The 24,781-nt window shown below is 34.2% G+C and overlaps 1 protein-coding gene across 3 annotated transcripts; it reads left to right on the forward strand.

Annotated features, from left to right (window-relative positions):
- The first annotated feature begins 16,311 nt into the window (after positions 1-16,311).
- LOC127851706 (uncharacterized) lies at positions 16,312-24,023 on the forward strand. 3 transcript variants are annotated; one of them, XM_052385560.1, is made up of 4 exons: positions 16,312-16,392; positions 17,000-17,093; positions 22,414-23,110; positions 23,404-24,023. In XM_052385560.1, the coding sequence occupies exons 2-4, from the start codon at positions 17,010-17,012 to the stop codon at positions 23,589-23,591; spliced, it is 969 nt and encodes a 322-aa protein (XP_052241520.1). In that variant the 5' UTR covers positions 16,312-16,392; positions 17,000-17,009; the 3' UTR covers positions 23,592-24,023. The 3 variants fall into 3 exon arrangements, with proteins under 3 accessions (XP_052241520.1, XP_052241518.1, XP_052241519.1); XM_052385558.1 differs by having other exon boundaries at positions 22,414-24,023; XM_052385559.1 differs by lacking the exons at positions 16,312-16,392; positions 17,000-17,093 and adding an exon at positions 17,175-17,251 and having other exon boundaries at positions 22,414-24,023.
- The last annotated feature ends 758 nt before the right edge of the window (positions 24,024-24,781 follow it).

Here is a 24,781-nt window from a genome sequence, read left to right on the forward strand (position 1 = left end):
AAATAGGTTACAGTATACTAAAAAGATTTGCAATCGTGATACATCGACTATCTCTGGAATGCTCCGCAAGATAGGCTGATTTATGAAATATATCGTCTGTAGATCCACAGTGATAGTTTTGGTGTGTAATGCTATACTCTATAAAAAAAATCGACAGCATTTATTTGAAGGCACAATTCTCTGTATCGGAATTTGCCATGCTTTATTTTTGAATATTTATCTGTGGATGGGGTAGGACAAACATTGCTGTTTACTACGAATCGACTGCTTTGCTTTAAGTTTGGAGACTACATGAGACTGAAAACTCTCATCAACTGGAAAGAAGCCGGTGAAAAGATGGCCCTATAACTGTGATCGTTGATTCGCGTCGAGTTCTTTCTTACATTACGCATGGCCTATATTTTTATTGTTAAAATCAATACGGATTGGAATGCTCTTTAAGAAAAGCTATGGTTATGGTTGACTGTATGCGCAAACGTTTGACTTTATTTTGAGCTAAAGTTATTGCTTTGACATTCAATTTGTTAAGGAAATCATTAAGTATATTATGACCTATACAACATTTACTAGTGGCATCTATTATTTAATATACCGACGTTCATTATAACAGTGCCATTGCCTATTTGAAATATATTTTAATTACCGTTCAAATGTCCTTGTCTGCAGTTATTTTCTTCTAATATCCTATAGAGAATTTTATAGTCCCGAATCTATCCGTGTCTAACAACAGTTTCACTCCGTTATGAACTTTCAGGCTGGACTACTTAAAAACTAACTTACAACGACTTTAAAAAGCTATATTCGCTGAAACACCAGGTGCAATTTCCGTCGCATATGGCTAATTAGACAGGAAGGATCATCAACATTAATAATGATATACTAATTACAACCTGTCAGTGTGTACATATTCTACACGAAAATTAAAAATAAATAATAATACTCGCCGTTAATAAATAAGTAATTTAATAAGCGTAATTGTATAATTACATCACACATTTTAGTCCCGTGTTTCATGGCCCTTTGTTCAGCACGATTTGATTATCTACTAATGATCAGATACTGTCCAGAAAATCACTAACTTACAACATGGTTTCATAAACCCCTTGTGTCAAACGGATGTCTGATCACTTATCACATTTATCACCATCCATGTCTTCAATCAGTAGTAATATTGAGCAGTCATTTTTATAGATAATCAACTCAGTACTAAAAAGAAACTATACTGTTGCTATATCGACCTAATGAAATGTTATGATTCAATATCGAACGGACTATGGTACAAGCTTATTAAGAGCGGAATAAACGGTAGATTGTTAAAAATTATTCGGTCTATGTATGATGAAGTGAAATTATGTGTAAGGCATGTGGGGACGTTGTCGGATTTCTTTAATTGCGAAGTTGGATTATTGCAAAGGGAGACAATCTCACCTATACTATTTTCTCTTTTCGCTAACGACATCGAACTCTTTTTGAGTAATAACAATGAAAACATGATCACGTTGGACCAGCTATCTATTTATTTGTTATTGTTTGCAGATGCTGCTGTAACTTTTTCAGAAACACCAAAAGGATTGCAAAAATCTTTAGATAATCTATACGAATATTGTGAACGATGGAGGTTGAAAGTCAATGTAGAAAAAACAAAAGTGGTCATATATAAAAAGGGAGGAAATAATTCACAGAACGAGCCAATTTTTTTTATAACAATGAGCAAATAGAAATGGTTCAATTATTAACTATCTCGGCATTGTACTTTCAAGTGGTGGTCATTTATACAAACTACTCAAGCTTTATCCGATAAAGGCTTAAAGGCTTTGGGGTCGCTTTTTGCAATCACCAAAGACATGCATGTTCCTGTTAAAATAATGTTAAATTTGTTCGATTCTTATGTTACTTCAATACTGTGTTATGCGTGTGAGGTTTGGGGGTTTGTAAATGCTGATGATATTGAAAGAGTTCACAGATGATTTTTGAAACGAATACTGGGTGTCAAAATGAGTACCGCTAATTCAGCTGTGTACGGGGAACTAAGGCGATACCCATTATATACAAATCGCTATGTACGAATTATAAAATATTTCATAAAATTGTATACTGTTAAACAAACTTATTGTATATTATATAGTACACTATGTAATATGAGAAATGGTGCTAAAATATAATACGATGTAACAATTGGATTACCAGTACGAGACTTACTTCAAAACACTGGTTTTGTAGATGTTTGGATGTACCCAGAATCAGTAAATGCAAATGTATTTATTCCTATATTTAAAAATAGACTTATTGATATGTACATAGGTTTGTGGCTTAATGATTTAAACGTTAAAAGTTCATTAACTTTATACAAAGAATTGAAACATCGATTTGAACTATCTGATTACCTTAACATAATCAAAAACTTTAATTTAAGAAAATACATATCAAAATTAAGACTTTCGTCACACATGTTAAAAATTGAATCTGGGAGACATACAAATATTCCTAAAAACGAACGCAAGTGTAATATATGTAACTCAAATGATATTGAAGACGAATACCATTGTGTAATTGTATGTCCTCTTTATACAGATATAAGAAAAATGTATATTGACTCATTCTATTATAACCGACCTAGTATGCATAAATTTGTTCTTTTGTTAACAAATAATAAAACCAAAGTCCTAAATAAACTCGCGATATATTGTAAAAATGCTTTTAAAATGAGAACTGATACATTGAATGCAAACGTTGAGTAATTCGATGGCCTTAGTGCATTTTTAACACCTTTTTATATACTAGTTTGGTCACTTTCGCATTACTGTGCTTATTGCTTATATATTGTCAGTTTTGTATATGTAACGATGAACTGTAAATGTTCAAGTTATATGAATAAACTTTCTGTTCTGTTCTGTTCTGTCATTTCGTGGAGAAATCTAACGCCACAATACTTCGGTGTTGCTTTAATTTGATATGTTACATATCTGTTTTGTAAAATAAAAAATAAAATTGTGTTTTCCAAAATAGATTATCAGAAACTACATGCTGTATAGATATAAGCTTATTAAATCATAATAATAAAGTCTTAAGTAACTTAACATTTGAATTATTTTACAAGTTGATTGCTAAACATTTAAATTACTTATTGCTTACAGTAAATAAAAACTTCGTCATAATTTAGTAAGAGTGTTCGTTATGGAAATGTACGAAACATCATATAATAAAATAAAGCAATTACGTTTGGCCACAAAGAGGGTTAGTCATATTTGCCAAATATTAAAACATTATAGATTAATGATGTAAAATGTTAGGTGTGTATCACTCATAATCACTAGTATAGAGATATCAATTCGCATTCATTGACAGTTCAATTTGCATTACGTGTAAAAAACAATTAGTTATACGTTAAAGTGATATTATGGGCATTTTTCACTGTTGAATTGAGCTGAAAGAATTAACAGGTCAAAAGAGTTAGTTAAAATGTGGTAACTGACCAATTATCTGCAACTCAGTTTTGCTACCAGTTGTTCATAAATATATATTTTATATTTGATATTCTTACGTGACTCACCCAGTCCTCTAAGCCGAAATGATCCGTAAAACAAAATTGTGTCTTTGTGTCGTTAGAACGAATCTGCACTAAAGTGACCAGTTGTCAAACGAAAGTACGGTTGATATTCAAATGCATTAATTTTCTCTTTCCGGGATATTGTTTTAGTATGTTGATGCTACATTAACAATAATAAGTGTATATGAAGTTAAAACACCAAAAATAAACAACGGTTGCGATAGACACCGATAAACTGTTAGATGCCCACAATATCACTTTAATATTCATCGATATGTTCATTCAATTTAAAAGAAATTTACTCAATGTAATAGACAATATAAATACGATTTAAATACTTTAAGTTTGTGTATATTTCGAGGTTTGAGAGGTCCTCTCGCGCCTAAGGCTGCATTGTGTGTGGACCGGGAATGTGCCTCGACACTCCTACCTAATTAACTTTATAGACTCACGAAAGTTGGGATGAATTTTGAACTATAACTGTAATATCCCGCTATTGAGATGTTATCAAAAATCCTCAATTTCGGTGTGGTCTTGCGTTGCGTGAACTAGCCTAAGTACCAAGAGGAAACCCCACCTGTCCGGTATAGTAAATCCTCACCAAACTCACTTTCTCCCGGGAACGGGGATCGAACCTGGGTCACCTAGGTGAGAAGCACGTGTATCAATCACTGCGAAACATGTTATATTGTAATGAGCATCGCTGTATACGGCTTTGATTTATGGTTGTTTCAATGCACCTCTTATACTTTCGATCGTTCATGAAAATTAACACAATAGCACACCCATACCATTTTATACCATGTAATTTCATTAATTTAAGTTATTATAATGCTACTTCATTGTTCTGTTTTGTGGAATCGTCGGTATTAATTAAGTCGTCAGATCACCTTCACTCTTAAGCTGAAAACTTACTGGTATTTTTATTTAGAGGAAATTTAAAATTTATTCATATACACTATTGGTACTGAATATAATATATGCGAATTGTTATTTATGTGTTTTAATGTTTTCCGGGGTATATCCGATTTGTTTATAACGTTAAACACATGTCTGTTTGCATATGTTTAAACCAGTGGTTTGCCAACCCGTTAATGTGCATGCGCGGAAAATCCCGAATGTAAACAATAATATCAATCAATCAATCAAATCAAATTTTCCCCAGAATGGAGATTTTGAACATGTTATTATAACAATTATCTACATATAATGATATAAGTGCATTATACATATACATCTGCATGTGATACAATTGAAGTGTATGATAGATACACAGTGCGTTTTTTCAAGTACATGAATACTATTTAAAAATTAAGTTCTTGTCACAAGATGTTTAACACATACATATTCTACGGCAATATCTGATACATTTTACAATAAAAATGTATGACAGTTTCAGATATACATTGTTCTTTCTTACTCCGAGTATGGGTTCTACTGGAGCCCCGAGTATTCTCAAGCTCATGTCTATACTGTTCATAGAATCTAGTTGATGTTTAAAGTTATTCCGAGTGCTGTGTCTCAACGAGTCCGACACTTCACATTCACACAAAACATGTGCCAGATGGTCGTTATATATGTGTTCGCATATATCACATGTGTTCATGGCCTACACCACAGTTGTGCTATAGTTAGTAGCGTTTCTCTAAAGCTGCACGTCTTTAAAACAGAATATAAGACGACCGGTTTAAATAGTGGGTAAAAAATACGAAAAAAAAGAAATTCATAGAAATTCATTGTCGCTGGAGAGTCATTGCCCTAAACAATTGTATTGATGCCACAGAACAGTATGCTTCACAACGCGTTTCCAAATTGATTTTAGAGGCAAATTCAATCCATGTTCTATACATTAATTAACGATACATTAGGGATTGTGCTTTCTTAAAAGAGGACAAATGTCTGGAATAAAACCCATTTGCACCCATTTATTATCAGACTTATACAATATGAATTTGTTTATTAAGAGTTATGGGTGATTGTGTCATCGGGTAGTGACAATATCTTATGTAGGAACATTAACTTCTTTATTTCAATAGCCGCTGATAATTTGTTGAGACCAATTTTTATTGGTTCGGCAATATTTGAGCGTGTTCTTATGGTTAGTCCTTTAATCTGCTTGGCGATGAAATGTTGGAAGCTATTTATACTAAGTATTTCGCTTTGTGTCATGTCATTCCATAATTCGGCACCCTATAAAGCGGTTGGTATAATATTTTTTGTATAGTTTTACTGAAACAAGGGGATTGACACCTCTTGGGTGGAGACCATAACTTGCCATAGCAAAAATTAGCTTTCTGTAGGTCTTTCTTCGATGAGGTTATGTAGCTTTAGATCAGATTCTTGTAATATACCTAAGTGCGAGACAGACCTGGTCTGTTCTATATACTCGCTCCAGTTTGCGGGCTATGACGGCGTTTCGAAAAACTAAAACATTTGATTTTTCAACGTTCATATCAATATTCCATTTGTTTACAGTACCGATACACGATATCTACAAGGTTTTGGAGTAGAACAGGGTTAAGCGCGACCAGTGTGAAACATGGTATAAGGGAAACAGGTCTGTAACTGCTGGGGTTATCTTTAGGCTTCCCATTTCCTTTGTATAGAGGTATCAAAATGCTAGTTTGTCAGTTTATTGGGACCTTTTTATAATGAAGCACCGAGTTGAACAGTGTTACTAGCGCGCTCGTACAAACCGAACCGGCATGTATTATATGTTCGTTCAGAATATTGTCATGTCCCGGACGTTTGCGGTTCGCGAGGCACCGTATTGCGTTTGAAACCTCTTCGAATGAAAATGGATGCACAAGGCGTGTGTCGGACTCCTTGTTTACCAGATCGAAAGATTTTCCGTTAGAATGAAAGTAACTGAATATGTTGCTAATATGCGTCCGAAACCTTTCCGATACATTGCCGTCGTTATAAACGACGCCATTGACGTTGATCGAACAGGATAAATTTATCGTACGTGCTTTTCCTATAATTGTATGTTCCTTGAGGTTTTCATCATTTCCATTTGATATAATTGGTAACGGGATCTTCATTTACGTACGATACATTATTTAGTTCTTAGTAATTAACAGTTCTATTCGTTCTTTGATTTATGGTCTTAGCGAATGTTGTTTCTGCCATATTTCAATTTCAATTAGCGTTTAACGCTACCATTCTTTGAGTTTTAAGAAATGTTTATAATTAAGGAAGTCGGTGAAGTAAACAGCCCATTTTATTCTGAAAGAATATCCGAAAATACAGTGGTACTGTATTAAAACAAGATAAATATTTGCATGCACAGATATCATTTATGATATATACATACATATGTAACGATATTGATTCTTATTATATATTAATAAATTATACAGAATATTATTCAATTTCACTAACAGTTTCCAGGCAATAACATTGTTTTATCAAATCATGAAATAAAGAAATTATTTATTAATGAGAAAACAGTATTATTAGTTTAACTAATATGATACTTATAAAATAGTAATCATCATAAATACACAATATATAATTATTCGGATATTGTGCAGCCAAACAACTTTCCTAAATACCCTTCATTGAATGTAACTAAAACAAATTGAAGTAGCAAACACTAATTTAAGTATGAATATATTTATTTGCAGCAAACAATAATATAGGTTTGAAAATAAATAAGTAATAACATCTCACCTGAAAGAATATCCGAAAATACAGTACTTAAATCGCGCACAGCATTTTCTTAAATATTCTTTCGGTGGCTGCTTTTTGAAATTTGATCAGACTTTTCCAAATACGTATCCCACGTGATCCCACGTGGTCTCACGTGATACGCTTATTCACCTACTTTTTTATGTTTATTCGGGTCAAGACTGTTAACCCTAAGTCATGGAACTTTCTCGAAGCTTTTACTGTGTACTTTTATGTTCCAAATTTGGGAAACAATTTAGGTTGGAATGTGCGACTCGCTCTCTTAGCTTACTAAGCTGTTTTCTTATAGTACATCAAGGTAGTTTTCAATATGTTAGAGTTTGTAGCTCACCTGGCACAAAATGTGGTGTGTAGGAAACCCGGGCTTAATGCGTAATACGGACTGCACAATTCCTTAAGTATTTCTAACAATATACAATAGTTATTCTAAACAATATGCAATAGTTATTTTAAACAATATGCAATATTAATTATAAAATTTTGTTAATTTAAATTAATTTAAACTTTATTAATTATGATTAATTAAAATTATTAAATAAGTTAAAATGAAAATTTAAATATTACAAATATTTCATAAGATTGTGATTTTAATTGGATTACATCCTCCCCTCCTTCTTTTAATTAGAATTCCTATTCTAATATATGGGCTGTTTAAATTTAACTGCTTTTTAAAACAATCCCAAAACATTTAAGTGTATAATATTAAAGCATGCATACATTAATCTAACCTAAGTCTAACAACAATCGAAACAGATGTAATATGTAGATAATACAAAAAGAATTCGTAAACACACTATGCATTGAATGAATGTTACTATATATTTGAATCAACAATAAGGTTGTATAACAAATACAACATAATTATGTGTCAATAATTAAAAAAGTTATGTGAAGCATAAATGTAAATGTAAATAATTATGTTCTTACATTGCTTAAATGTCTATCTAATGTCTGAAATTATACATATGATTTTGTAATATTATAAAACCACCTCTTGATAATTACTGGAATACGATAATGATGATTAAGTTTACTTCTTAGTTGCTATCATGTTATTTATATGTTCCGTAATTAAATTTCTATCATCTGATTTATAATATAACACAACATGTATGTCATATGAATAAATAATATGTTACGTGCATAAATACATTTTTATTATAAAAAAAATAAAATCATTCTTACGTTATTTCAAAGCACATGACAATTTTGTTGAGAGAAAAATAAAGAATATGAAATAATAGTAAATTCTTAGGTATATGCTATATGTGATATAAGTTTCTTTTCAGAGATTAGAGTGACAAGAAAATGACACTAGAGTACAACAAAACAACATCAGTAATATAATATATTTACATATGTAGCACCACGACTAACTCATGTGAGGGATTTGAACAGGAATCGTATTAACCAATCGTATCTGTTTGTTTGTTTCGGATGTTTGATCTGTTTTGTTGCACGGTATTGTTTTCTACTTTTGATCTTATGGAATTGTGGTTGTTGATGCCGAGTGTGGATTAATTGCAAGTCCGAATCCTGTAGTTCCGTGAAACAAAATCAGCAAAAATGTTTGTTCTTTATGACCTGATGTTGATTGCCACATATGACGTGATAACCTAGGCCACAACAATGTGTTCTAGCGCCACCTAAATTGTACTGTAGACAGAATTGACAAAGAAAATAAGATTCTAAATGTATCTTTCCGCGGCGACCAGTAGCGATAAATTGGTGTATGCGCTCGTGTAATTGATCATTGTCGGTATGGTAGAGTGTAGTGATAGACATGTGTTTGCGGAATTTTTTGGGAAGTGATGTGGATCGTATTAGGAAACGAAATGCTTTTATGGATAATAGTGATTTAAACCCGTAAGTTCCTATGACAGCTTTACAAAGGTAGATATTTTGTGTATGGTTAATGCTTAATAAGTGGTCGTACGTTTGCTGGTGTAAAACAGGTATGTCTAAGTAGCTGATGAGGAAGACCATGGTATCAAGTTGTATTTCTTCTGATGTCATCATGTATGTAAATATTGACATGTCATGTGTGTGTTCTATGGTGTCCATTGTCTGAAAGGTAGATATGAAGTAACGGATTTGCTGTAACTGTGATTCGTAAATTGGGAGTGTGTTGGCTATGATATCTTCAATGTAAAGTGTTGGTGAAAACCGAATGAGGGCCTGAATGTATGCAGAATGGTAAAGCCAAAAACTGAGCTGAATGAATACGTCAATGGTGTACATTTTGATTGACGATAATGAAATATAATATTGACAAAATAGAACAAATACAGGCTATAATTAAAATGAAACAATAAGAACGTAAATGAAAATACAACTTTAAATGTACACTCCGTCGGAAGTGTCTGAAACGAAAAAAATATATATACAATTTATACACACGGATTAACAATTTGGCAAAAGGCTCCAGTCGAATGGTTTACGATAATGAAGACACAATTTGCAAATTATGAACTTGTTTTGGAGAATTTGAGAATCACAAAAGGAATGATGCGGTCTATTACAACAACGAGTTCGTATTAATACATGGAAATTTAAGCTATCAATTTTCCAGATTTTTTTGCTATGGGGATAAAGACCTTGGATTTTTATGAATTTTTCTTTGCAATTTTTTAAGGATTCGTTACAAACTCGGCAATATGTGTCGTCAAAATCGAAAGGAATCGACTGGCATTTAAGGAATTTTTGGTAAAAGTGATAATGTTGATTCATTAATCTATTGATTTGTTTAACATCCGCGTTTAAAATGTCTGGGATGGAAAAGGAATACAAAGAGGGAGGTAGAAATTTTGATTGAATAAATCTTCCGTATGCGAAGTAGTTTATAGCAAAAATTAAGCTTGAAAATGAAATGTTAGAATTGTTTAACATGTGCGTAAATAGTAACTTTTTAGTACGTCTATGGATTTTTCTTAATTTGGGAAAAGCATTTAACAAGTATTTTATGTGATGTAGCTGATCGTGTTTCAAAGGGAAGGAAATGTCTAGATTATCAGATAAATTGCCATTGTATTTAAATAATAATGTGAAATAGGTGGAATGTAACATAAACAATGAAAAGTTAATTACAGTGTCCATTGAGATAGTAATTTTAAATATTTTATATATTTATATATATATTTTATTTTTTTTAAATCTTGTATGTAATGAATAAAATGGGAGTATGTAACGATTGACATCTAAAATGAGAAAAACATGCAAGATGTAGTATTTAATAAGGCGTAACAAAAATAATTGTTTGTTTCCGGTGGCCCGACCCTACCTAATTTTTTGCCGCCGGTCCTAATCTTTTTTGAGCCCAAAATTCGAAAAAAATCGGACCGCGTATTTTTCGGCAACGGTCAATAAACTTGTCAAACTTGTCTACGTTATCCGCATATCATTTTTATTGTTATTGAAGCGCATGTGGTAGCTGGCCAATCAGCAATGAGTTTGCTCACACATGATATTGGGTCATTCATGCGCAGACACTGTACACTTGAAATACACACTCAGTTGATCTTGTCGTCTGCCAACAATATAGCGGCTGATGGCAAACGTCGTATTTAAAGATTAGCAAATCAAAAGAAGCGTACCAATAAATGAATTATTTCTAAGCTGATTACTTAACACCTTTCTCCCGACTATCGATCTGAATTAAAGGATGATAAATAAATAATTAGTTCTATTTCGACGTTCGACGATGTTACAACTTTTTGCCGATTATCGTTTGAAATTAAAAGGTGATAATTAAGTTGTTTTTTACCCACAAAAATGTTATTGTAAAGCAATATGGCAACCAAATTGTATATTTGCTAGGTTTTGCAATGTCTGCAGTCAAACGATATGCACATTTTATTTCATGTGGCAAACGCGTACAATTTTTCGGACTGTCGTTTTCGGATACATTATTTTTCGTCGATTTTAATTTATTTTCGAAGTTCTTTATAGAAGAAATAGAATGACGAATGCACATGCGGTGATATGGACGGTGTGGTTTATAATATTTTAGATTGTATTCACCTGAAAATACAATTGGAAAGACTATAAAAAAAGAACAATTAGTAAAGGCTCTGGATGGGGTGGTGGATCTGCCCTTTATTCCTGTTGGATTCCTGCGGCTGCGGTTCCAAGACCCTCGGCCTAATTTTCAGGATTTCAAATTTGGAACAATTGACACCCCTATTAAATGTTCATCTATAAAATAACTTATGTTTGTACGTTGACAAGTACCATACTAATTATTTCTATATTGAAAAATGTATGTTACATTATGATATGTGATATGCCCTTGTTGTCATTAAAAGAATATAAACAAGTTGATAGTAAATGTATATATAATTATTTCAAAACCAGTTTTCGCGCATCGAAAAACAAAAACCTGGTCGGCTCAAAGAACTCACGACACCAGTACATAATATAATCTGAAAATGTGGTTCTTTGGAAGCATAAACTGCATCCAAGAAGTATAATAGCACACCCAGTTTGATTGGGTCTGTTCATGGTGATAATGTTACATGCAACACCACTCGCGTCCCCCTAGCATGACTTTTGGGCTATTTAATATATTATAAATTATAAACAATATAGTATATACTCCATGATTCCAAAGGAACGGAAAGTATAACAACACTGAATCCCTATAGACACTGAGGGTCAAGCTTACTGCGACTTTAGTTATGCCTTTTATTGGTTATAAAATGGACTATTAAAGCCGCTGCCAGAAGTCAACATTAAACTCGAAAATAAGGAAAGCAACAAATGCAAAATTAATGAACAGCAAGTTTTTATTTCATTAAAGCATTTAAATTAAGCCATATTGCATTACATACATCATCAAATTTATTGTACATACAGTTGTACACAAAAAAATGAGAAGAAGATGCACCATGTACGACATTTTCTAAAAAAAAATATTTTCAAAAATAAAATTATTTGCCTACCTACCTACCCTAATTTTTTAGGCCATGTCAGTGGAAACAAACATTTTTTTTGTTAGGCCTATTGAAAATTCAACCAAATCATTTCAATAATCTCCAAAGTGTTGATAATGGTTAAATGGAAAAATTGAAATCTAACATTGAATAATTGACATCAAAGTTGAAATCCATGCAAAATTTGACATCAAAGTTATAACATATTCAAACATGATGATAATTATCAATGAAATAAAACAAAGTGATAACTAATGCTATTCTCTTTTTTTTATTTTTTTTATTTTTTTTTGATTGCGGAAGGAGTAGAATTTCGGTTAAGTACGTTCCTTAATTCCGTTATGGACCAAGAATAGTTCAGTGTGATAGTTTGTGTTGAGTATTTGTCGAAGTTTGATGTATTGATAAATGCCAATTGACAGAGCAGATGGTATTTCCATTATTATATCCCCTGTAGTGTTCCGAAACGAAATTTCCGTAGTGTTAATGAGCAGTTTTGGAAACAATCCAAAGCGTATGCTGTTTATGTTCAGGGTGACAGGTAAGTCAATGATCCATTCTGATCGACAAGAAACCGAACTGACGATGTTGATATCAATACAATTTAAACCATTTGATATATGTAAAATCAAAAGAGTACCACGTTGTCGTTTGAATATTTGCAATTTGCGAAGGATTGTTATTAGCAAGAGAACGTGAATCATGGCCAGAAAGACAAGAAAATGTTCATATCTCAGAGACTCATTAAGATTGTTGGCAAATTCCTGAAATGGTGAGGGCGTGGTGGGATTGTCGTATTTAAGATGTTGTGCCGCAGTTGGTTTTATTAGTGTAATCGCAGTTAATAGAATGCTAATTTTTCGTGAAAGAAATATCAACATGAGCGTGTTTCCGATTGTGAGTAATATACTTATGATTGAAATTATATCAAAAGTGGATAAACCTGATTCAATTGAGATTTCACCGTTAAACATTGCTTCTGTTAGGCTATGGTACACAATTTGGTTTTTCTTTGCTCTTTTCACAAATGTTTGCATGTCAATTTCTAATTTGAGCGACCGAGTTAATATATCCTGTGTGTTTTGATCGAATGTTTTAAACACCGGTAATAATACATTGATTGGATCATTATACGAGATGTTTTTCATCAATTTATCCAAAACCGTATGATTAAAGAATTGTTGGAGTAACGGTAAGTTAATTGGATATATTTGGTCGACAGTAGTATCGTTTGTCAAACATTTGGTGAACTGCTCATCAATACGTTGACTTTGTGAGACTAGTTTACATGCACATGGTACATCGCCCTTAATCTGTGACCTGAGCTAGTTACCTGCCAGCACTCGTAGCATCAACTTTTCTGGCCTTCTCGTAAGCCACATTATCTCAGAACAGATCGGTCGAATTCTCTCAAAACAGATCGACACATTCTCTCATGACATATTGGTCACATCAAGTCAGTACAGATCGGTCACACTCTCTCAGAACAGATAAGTTACATCTCTCAGGACAGATCGGTCACATTCTCTCGACAGATTGTTCACATTCTCTCAGGATAGATCAGACACATTCTCTCATAACAGAACGGTCATGTTCTCTCAGGACAGATCGGTCACATTCTCTCAGGACAGATTGGTCACATTCACTCAGGACATATCGGACACATTCTCTACGAACAGATCGGTCACATTCTCTCCGGCTCATTCAGGTTTGGAGTTTCATACAGTGGTAAGGCTATGTATTGAAAAGTACATATTCTCTTATTGAAATTGATTTTAACATGAACATGGAATTTTCTTTCAGTTGAAAATGCTATATTTAACACATAGTTAATTTATTTCGTTAATAAGTAATTTCCTTTCAAATCGAAAACAAGGGCTGTTTGTAAAACATGCATGCCCCCCATATGGGCTGTCCGTTGTAGTGGCAGCCATTGTGTGAATACGATTTTTGTCACTGTGACCTTGACCTTTGACCTAGTGACCTGAAAATCAATAGGGGTCATCTGCGGGTCACGATCAATGTACCTATGAAGAGCCATGATCCTAGGCAAAAGCGTTCTTGATTTATCATCCGAAAATCATTTTACTATTTCGGGTCACCGTGACCTTGACCTTTGACCTTGTGACCTCAAATCAATAGGGGTAATCTGCAAGTCATGATCAATCTACCTATGAAGTTTCATGATCCTAGGCGTATGCGTTCTTGAGTTATCATCCGAAAACCATTTTACTATTTCGGGTCACCGTGACCTTGACCTTTGACCTAGTGACCTCAAAATCAATAGGGGTCATCTGCGAGTCATGATCAATCTACACATGAAGTTTCATGATCCTAGGCGTATGCGTTTTGAGTTATCATCCGGAAACCATTTTACTATTTCGGGTCACCGTGACCTTGACCTTTGACCTAGTGACCTCAAAATCAATAGGGGTCATCTGCAAGTCATGATCAATCTACTCATGAAGTTTCATGATCCTAGGCGTATGCGTTCTTGAGTTATCATTCAAAAACCATTTTACTATTTCTAGTCACCGTGACCTTGACCTTTGACCTAGTGACCTCAAAATCAATAGGGGTCATCTGCAAGTCATGATCAATGTACCTATGAATTTTCATGATCCTAGGCTCAAGCGATCTTGAGTTATCGTCTGACAACCACCTGGTGGACGGACAGACCGACCGACCGACAGACCGACCGACCGACAGACCGACATGAGCAAAGCAATATACCCCCTCTTCTTCGAAGGGGGCATAAAAATGAATAACAGTGTGAAGTTTTCGTCCATGATTAGACTGCACAGGCACAGGCGACACTTGTTTACCTGCAAGCATTAAGCACCGTTTTCCCAAAGTGCAGCTTAATTATGCTGAAGTTGCGAGCCAAACGTCGAATCACTGCTCTTTAAGCTCTAAACTGGTACGAGGAGAAAAAATTAATGACCTGGTATCGCTAACAATTTTAAGGATCAACAAAGACCCATGGTGACAATTGCCTTTCTTATGTTCGTTATTTATGTCAAACAAGACAAAACTTTCCCTTATTTTCGTGGAATTTCGTTGTCCAATGCAAGTTCAATTCCGAAGTCATATATCAGACAGTAAAGAGGCCTTTTTCACGTTTTTGTTAATTGGAAAAAAACCCACAAAATAATTGTTTCAGATTCGCAATTTTTTTTTGAAGTTATGATATTTGTAAGGAAACAGTAATACTGAACATTTACCATGCTCTAAAATAGTCATTATAGGCATCTTTTGACGATTTAAAAACCTGAAAATTATAAAGCGTTAAACGCGAAACAAATGAATAATTTGGAGAGTTCTGTTGATGTCGTTATATTTTGTGACACTACGAGGATTGCCTGTATAAAGTATAAAATACATAGCTCATTGTATGAGCACGGATGGCCGTGTGGTCTTAGCGATAGCCTTTTACTCCCAGGAGTCAGTGGTTCGAGCCGACTTGAGGGTTACTTTTCTCTCTTTCTTTAATTGTATTCTTGTTTTTAATGGAGCTTTTTAGAACCAATGTTTACATGTATTGATATATAGAGAATATTATGTGAGTTTTGGATAAAGATAAAGTTTATCATGCGAGGCTTAGAGCCGATGTAGCGCGAGGCTTGCCGAGCTCTTACATGGTTCGAGCCGAGCATGATAAACTTGATCTTTATCCAAAATTTACATAATATTCTATTTATCCTATTATTTCCTCCCTATTTTCCATTAATAATTACATAATATCGCATTTTCGACGATTTTATCTTTCCGTAGTTGACAAAAACACAATCTCCAATTTTTGGAAAAACACAAATCTTATCTAAAAATAGCTTTAGTATAAAGCTAAAGTTTATACGATCGTTATCGATTTTCATCTGGTGATAGGATAAAATGCAATTAATGACAAACTTCAATACATACCGCTATGTGAAAACGCCCCTTTAAAATCATCGAATTTATGATTACACGAAAATGCAATATTGTATGAATCCATGAAAATTCATGTTAAACAAACTATTTGCTTTTACACGTTGATAAAATATCCATAACACCCCGATTACAAGAACATTCCGGAGATAGTCGATATATCACGATTGGTGATAATCTCATGACGGTAAGTAGTGTTTTATTGTGTGACGCGAACGCTAAAAATAGAATGTATGTAAAGCATTACGGAAGTCAATACTTCTGCTTGCAGTTTATCGAGTGATTACCCAAAATGTAAGTTCATTTGTAATAAGCGAATCTTCGCAGATTGTTTATGTTTACTCAAATAGATTTATATTAAGTTTGTTTTCTCTGACACAACAATGAAACATGTTTATCGCGATATTATTAACCCTAACAAGAACATTCTATTTATTGAACGATTTTGAAATCGAAAGTGTAGACGCACTTTCAGAAGTACACGTATTTAATTACGACTATAACGTTCCAATTTCAGCTTAATGGTGTTTTAATTTGATATATCTTTTAGTACGAAAATCTTTATTTTAAATCGCAATCATGAACATCAATATTTTGCACGTATTGTATCGATAATCAGGTGCGGACACGCCTACAATTCCAATATACCAACCTGACTGGGATTTCCATGTATTTATTGCGAAATCGTACTGCACTGTATTGGAATTGAAAGCACTATGAAGACCCTATAGACTTTTAGCGAATCTTTGGATCTTTTAACACATTACAAAATTTACACCGATGTTTATATGCTGACTTATGGTTGTTATCTTTTATCTCTGACGAATTCTTCGGGCTCACATGTTAGCTATCTTCCCTTATCATTATATTTTAATGTTTGAATACAATTATGTACACACAGCCGACTGAAAATGGCAGAAGGAGGCATCCAATCAGCCATGTCACAGACTGAAACTGTTCCAGGACAAAGAAGCCTTCACAGTCGTCACTCTCAGGTAAGACAGGGTCCGAAAGCGCTTACAGACACAAAAGCCTATACGACAGCGCTCTATACTGACGCATCATACCAGGTAGTAGTAAGTAAGGGACTTACAACTTTCCTACACACAGGGGCATGTGCATTCGTCACGTACGGTTAACAGAGAGACTGGAGGTTACAGTATACTAAATAATGGAGATCTGCGAGTATATCTACATATCTGTTTTCATGAAACGCAAATCTTATCCTATTTGTTGTAGACCTGTGTTAAAAGGAAGAATTGATGTTCACTAAGACACCACTATTTTATTTTAATACTGGAGACTACATGCGCGAAGGCGGGTTACATCAAACTTAAAAGTTCTTTGTAAAAACATGAAAAATCAGCGGATTTAGAAACGTGTAAAGTTCTTATATACCTTTTTTCTTATTCTTTATTTTATTTTTTAAATGCATTTATGGTAATTGAATGCTCTTTAAGAAAATGTTTTGTAATGGTAGTCCCTATGTTCCAAATGTTGACTTTATTTTTGAATAAAATTAAATATTTTAGATAAAATAACATAAGGTTTGGGATTAGTATACTGCGGCCTTAAAACTAATATTGCACTGATAGCAAAAAGGTAATTTTGTCAGGGTGTGACTCCAGAATAGCCTAGTAAAGTTGATTTTACAGCGTTTAATGGGAACAATATCACCCCCGGAAACCCGATATGCTGTGAAAAGTCGGATGTGCTTGGAAAGGTTGCCGATAGAATTCGCTGAATTTCGGTAGGGTAAGTAAATCCAGTTCTATAATTGTTTAAAGGCATTTTTGAATTAAAATATATTTTGGTATATGCAAAGGAGGAATTACCATGTATGTTACTAAAATCATGGTTACTTTTATTCAAGATTTATTGAAATGTGGCTGTTTAAAATCGACGATGCAGGATTTGTCCCATATTTAGCACTTTATTTACAAATTTCTTTAAAGGTATGCCAGTGAAAAAGTTTTTGCGCCGAAAATTATATCAACCAATGTCCCCGAGTAACATTTCCGCCAGGGTTCTTAAAAATATCGTATTGGTGGAAAAATTCGACTTAACATTCAACATGTTGATGTAAAAATGATATGACCTGGTGCAGTTCAAAAGATGTCAAGATATGACAGGAGTGCAGTTAGTTTATAAACTTAAAAGCTCACTATTACAGCTGATTTATGCCCACTCTGATGCATTTTAGATCGATTTCATTGAACTTTGAGGATTCATAATTATATTCGTTCTGAATCTTATTTAATTTCCAGCTTATTTGTATCCTTTTTTATTGTTTGAAAATCATTGTAAATGTAAAGCAATTGATTCAAACAGGTAAAAATAAACGTCAGTTAGGCAATCTAAACATTTATAATAATATTTTCTGCCTATAGTTCCAATGGGTAGACTTTCATAAATCTGAACTAAATTTGGATCTATGATACATGGCTTAAAGTGATATTATGGGCATTTTTCACTGTTGAATTGAGCTGAAAAGCATTAACAGGTAAAAAAAGTTAGTTAAATGTGGTTACTGACCAATTATCTGCAACTCATCTTGCTACCATTTGTTTATTAAAAATATATTTTATAAAAAATATTTTACATCACTCACCCAGTCCTCTAAGCCGAAATGATCCGTAAAACAAAATTGTGTCTTTGTGTCGTATGAACGAATCTGCACTAAAACTAAATTTAGGTTCACATCGTACATGCATGATCAGTTGTCAAACGAAAGTACGATTGATATTCTTTTTCTCTTTCCGGTATATTGTTTTAGTATGTTGATGCTGCATTAACAAATATAAGTGTATATGAAGTGAAAAAAAAATAAACAACGATTGCGATAGACACCTATAAAATGTTAGATGCCCATAATATCACTTTAAAGATGACAGCTTTGCAAACATCCCCGACAATTCACGTGTGTCAATGTCTGTTTCTTTTCGTTTTTTTTTTGGTAATGATATATGCAAACTGTAAACTTTTATTTTCAAAACCCAATTCACGCCTCCTTCTTATGTGTATTTGCATACATAACACGCAGTTCTCATCTGCTGAAGCCCCAAGCCTTGAAGGAATATATTCAGCCAGATTTCAGCAAATTATAACATTTAAAACAAGGACGTACTTTCCATTTTAGCGTTAAAAGCATATTGAGAGAACTCGTCAAGCTTGCATTTAAATTATATAGCTCTGGTCTTTTATCACTATACTCATTCAATGACGTCATAGTATGTGTTTTACTTTACTAGTCATTGAAAGTTTCACTTCATGGATAAATGGTATTTATCGTATTGAATATTAAGTACGACATGCAGTTTGTTTGCAAGTCGCGTAACCCACTAAAGGTAGATTATTAATAAACGGCTCTCGCATACATGTCGTGAATATCTCTTAGTCTGCTTATCTCCTCTGTGTCTGTCTCTGTCAGTGGCTGTCTGTCTGTCCGTACATACCGGAGCTACAGTTGGGGGTTCTTTATGTCCGGTTTTCTGTATAACTCGACACAATGAGGTTCATTCCGTAAAAATCGCTCTTACGGGGTTAAAATATACTTGTGGATTACTACGTTAGAGTATCATTTACTCCACAATTATTTCAAACAGTGACCGAATAGTAAGTATGAAAAGTTTCATTTCAAGGAACAAGCATGCAAAGCGCATAAATCAGCTGTAATAGTGAGCTTTTAAGTTGATAAACGAACTGCATTCCTGTCATATCTCGACATCTTTTGAACTGCACCAGGTCATATCATTTTTTCATCAACACGTTGAATGTAAAGTCGAATTTTTCCACCAATACGATTTTTTAAAGAAACCCTGGAGGATATGTTACTCGCGGACATTGGTTGATATAATTGTCGGTGCAAAAACTTTTTCCCACTGGCATACCTTTAAAGAAATTTGTAAGTAATGTGCTAAATATGGGACGCATTCCTGCATCGTCGACTTACAATAGCCATATTTCAATAAATCTTGAATAATAATAACCAGGATTTTTCTAGCATACATGGTAACACCTCCTTTGCATATACCAAAATATATTTTTATTCAAAAATGCCTTTAAACAATTATAGAACTGGATTTACTTACCCTACCGAAATTCAGCGAAATCTATCGGCAACTTTTCCAAGCACATCCAACTTTTCACAGCATATCGGGTTTCCAAGGGTGAATATGTAGTAACAATTAAGTGCGTGGCTAGCTTGTTAGCAGCGTAAATCGCTTGTAATTAATTAAATAAGAAAACTAACGCGGAAACTCACTTTGTGAGTTTTAGACAATTAGTATATAGACAAAACTTTTAAAATATAAAACTAATCAATAAATCTAGCATTAGTTTCCATACGACAATGGGTTGTCTTAATGCCTATCAAAACTTCTTATGAAACGTATTAATTAGGGATGGCAACGAATACCGATATTGGTATTCGGATATTCGGTCATCCTTCCGAACGAATATTCGGATATTCGGTCAACATCTGTTAGAAAAAATTCAACTTTGTTTACCGTACCATTACTCCATGAATTCTACTTTCGTTTTTACCGGAAGTTCCCCGGAAGTGACTAAATATTGACACAGCATTGCCGTCGCAAATTGTTAAAATTGAACGACGAAAACTGTTTTTAAACTTTTAATATTGTACATCAACAATAGAACGAGAGACATAATATTTACATGACGACAAAATAATTACATAACAAAACAGTTAGATCTATAAATAATTTAAGCTGAACTTAAACGTAGTATTTACATAGCGAACACGTGCTTTAATATTGTACATCAACACTAGAACGAGAAACATTATATTTACATGACGACAAAATAATTACAAGACAAAACAGTTAGATCTATAAATAATTTAAACTGAACTTAAACGTATTATTTACATAGCGAACACATGCAAATAAAACATCGTTGCCACATTTAAAAGTCACTCGGATCGGCGTCACTGGGCACATGAACATTGTTCTTATTTAAAAACACGATTGCGTCGACCAGATCACTGGAGAGTCTATTTCTCCGCAATAGCACATGTAAGCCGTTCACTTTCGGAAACACACTTTCTTAGGAGTACTCAAAAACGATGACATTGACGACTGTTTCTTAGAGTCCCCAGCATCATTCGAAGATGCAGAAGATGGATGTTTGTTACTAATATGATTGAGAAGATTGGACGTCGTACCGGCCTGGATGCACGTAAGATTAACTCCACACAAGTTACACGTTGCCGACTTCTTATCGGATGATCTCGTGAAATACTTCCAAGCAGCGGAAGGTGTAGGTGGCATTTTGATTGGACAGAGATTTACTTTATGCGTGTAGCAATGATAATACAAATGTATTTTCAATTAAATGAGGGCGAAATACCAAAAACATTTCTTTAAATATAATACCTGATTGAATATTGAGTAATTAATTAAAGTTTGGACCATACGATACGCAAATACTCATTAGAGGTTGAGTAAATTATTTTCTAAAAGCTTTTGGACAACGTGATTATAACCATACGATCTTTTTTGTTTTTCACACCAAGTCGGCACTGCCGTTACTTATTTAATCGTTGATCATGTTAAATGTAATTCGAGTTATTAGATCAAGACGGGTCGGTGTTTAAATTTCCATACGGTCTTATTTGTTTTTTACACCAAGTCGGCTTTTCCTTTACTCATTTAATCTTTGATAATTTTAAATGTAATTCGAGTCATTGGATCAATTGCAGGTCGGTGTTTTGATTGCCGATGCGATTTGAACCTATCATAATTTTGACACATAGTGACTGTCTTTGTTCGGCAATTAGCGGGATTTATGACCGGTATACTGTCATCACCATAGCGACGAATTATCCGGACTAAACATTATGACACGAGGAACAACGTTTTTACAATGTTTGAAGCAAATTTCACGAATACAAAGTCTTTGAAATTACTCATTGTTATTTGATTTTTTTCTTCCGAATATTCGATTCGGAAAATAGTATCCGAATATTCGGTCCGGGACCGAATATTCGGATATTCGGATATTCGTTGACATCCCTAGTATTAATAATATAAACAACATCACATATACATAAACACGATGTATGCGTTTATTTTTACTTGTACTATTTCTAATAATTTATTTAATAATTAAACATTTATTTAAATCGTATATTAGAAGACATTATGCGCTATTATGAATAACTGAAACATAATTATTATCTAAAACTATATTTCAACCAATGTCCGGAAAGTGTATTTATTAATTGTTAATAGTTCAAATATAATGAATTACTCATTGTTAACAAACTTTTATATTGTGTTATTGTACTTTCAGAATCATGTCGAACGTGTGTCCTTTGAGATCTGTACTATAATGACCCGGCTGGGGTACAGCGAGGAGATCAGGCGGTGGAGAGTTGAGAAGTACAAGGAGCAGGATAGGCTGGTGAATGCACGATTTAGTGATAAATCTTTCATCACAGCTGGCAGCAAGGCAGAGGGACTGACATGCTTTTTCGAAAGCGACATGGACATATTATACGTGATGGAGGGTGTCCTCTGTGTGGAAGCTGGTTTCAATCTTCATACCATACCAGGCGACATTGGTGTGTTTAGAATGGATACACGTGTATATCCTGGACACTGCAGACTGTTACAAGAGAGACGAGGGCATACACATTCAAACAGAATTCACAATTGTCTGTGTGATAATGGATATGGGGACATTCTACTTAGTAGTAGTTTATTCCTAGATGAATATTCGGAATCATCTGCAGATTCATATAAAGTGTTTCATGAGCGAGAGGGGCCGTCGACACCATGGACGGCTGATGGTGTACTTCATGTGGACAGAGTACTCGCACTACGCTGTCAATGCCCCAGCATCCTCCAAAGATGGGCTGCAAGACCCCGTCATTGGCCGTCACCAGACACAGTACAAAAAGTCGTATCATTTGGAGCCTTTGTTACTCCGGTGGGTTTTAAGGAAAGTGAAACCAAGCACATGGAGTGGCGGACTTGTTTGAACACTGGTGAGTCAGAACTGGTAAATAACCTTAATGGCACACAAGCGCAAGTGTATGTTATGCTTAAAACGATTCTAAAAGATGTTCTAAGGCCTTGTAAGAAAGAAGTTACATCATACGTAATTAAAAATATATTACTTTGGCAAGCTGAGAGTAACTCACAGGACGAGTTTGATACACGTAGTTTTTTCCACTGGCTGCATGCCGGACTGAGAGAACTTAAGACTGCTATTGCCACACAACAACTGTCATATAACATGATTCCGGAAAGAAATTTAATGGCAGGCAGTGATTTGCAGGACCAGCAGAAAAGTCAATGGCTAACAGATATCACGAATATGATGGCGGAAGGACCCCGGGTAATACTGAGATTGCCGAAGATACGCAAGGCCGTCGTCGCGTCCCCAGAGCCGATGTTGTGGTTCAGCAAGAAAAGGATGGAGCTGGAAATGCTGTTCGTGGAGTTTTGGAACAGACGCACGTATAGTCTCAGTGAGGATTTAGTGCCTGATGAGTATGATGATATCCAGCATGAGATATCGAGACGTATGAGAAAGCTAATGGTTGAGGTGGCACAACGGATGCACGTGGAAGGCTGTGCTGTTTATGATCTGTGGGCTATTCAGAAAAGAATGTTAATGTGATCATAGATTTAAGTGCACAAAGAGGTTGCTGGAGGAGTTTATCAGCGACATTCATGTAGAGATGACATCGAGTTGGTTGTTTGACTCCGATATCATCCTGCCGCGATGCCGTGAGAGAGGTCTTTCAAAAATATGACACGACACAAAATAAGGCCGTTACCACTAATACATTGAATTTTATTTAAATAAGTATGCAATTCAAAGTGAGTGTAAGTTTCCTACAAAATGTGAAAGCGATTCTTGCATCAAAATTAAAATATCGAGTGGGAACGGTTTTTTGCTCTTATTTTGTGTTTAATGTAGTAAACTGAGTGAGGAAAGCTCCACTTAAATCTGTTCTAAAACCCCTACTTCTTCACACAAGTAAGTGTGACATACCGTATGGTTATTGTACAGACGATAACTTTTTATTTTATGCGGTTTGTTCAAGGATTCGACGAGAATCAATTGTAGTTTGCCGCCATTTGTTTTTAGTAATAGCTTGAATTTCAATGCCTGACTGGTCATGCGATATTTGAAACATAATGGTTTGTTTGAACCATTGAATATATCGGGCATTAAGCAATAAGCTACATTAAGAAAATAAATAACTGATTCTCTTTAAAAGTTGAGCTCGAATTTGAATTTTACATGAAGAAAATCGTTTGATCTATGTGACGATTAGCGAAGCTTGGTCATGGGGTTCCACTGTCCCACTTGAAGTCCTATACGTTCTCCTGATCTCAATAGCAAACAGAATAGCGCCTGATAAGAAAGCCGCAAATGAAAAGGCTGGTCTTCAGTAACGTTGGTCACGTATGGCATGAGACCCCCTTTTTGCTTGATGCGGCTCAATTCAACGGACACTTAGTTCAAAATTAAGTGATCAGTTTGCATTTTGATAGTTTAAATTCAAGTATGACTTTGACACTAAAGGTAATCATCAGTGTGTGCGTTTTTTGTTCGTTCTCATATCAATGAGTACTTGTCTGCAAGTAATTAAGGAAACATACATTTGTGCACATATCAAAATTATAACATACATTAAGAAGTT

This window comes from Dreissena polymorpha, chromosome 11 (genome assembly GCF_020536995.1).
Source record: "Dreissena polymorpha isolate Duluth1 chromosome 11, UMN_Dpol_1.0, whole genome shotgun sequence".
NCBI classification, from domain to species: Eukaryota; Metazoa; Mollusca; class Bivalvia; order Myida; family Dreissenidae; genus Dreissena; species Dreissena polymorpha.

What these genes read in the sequence shown, in the direction of transcription:
- LOC127851706 (XM_052385558.1), top strand. Translation starts at nt 17,010, where the DNA reads ATGGCAGAAGGAGGCATCCAATCAGCCATGTCACAGACTGAAACTGTT. An exon ending in TTCACAGTCGTCACTCTCAG is followed by an intron (nt 17,094 to 22,413) that starts GTAAGACAGGGT and finishes TTGTACTTTCAG; the next exon opens with AATCATGTCGAACGTGTGTC.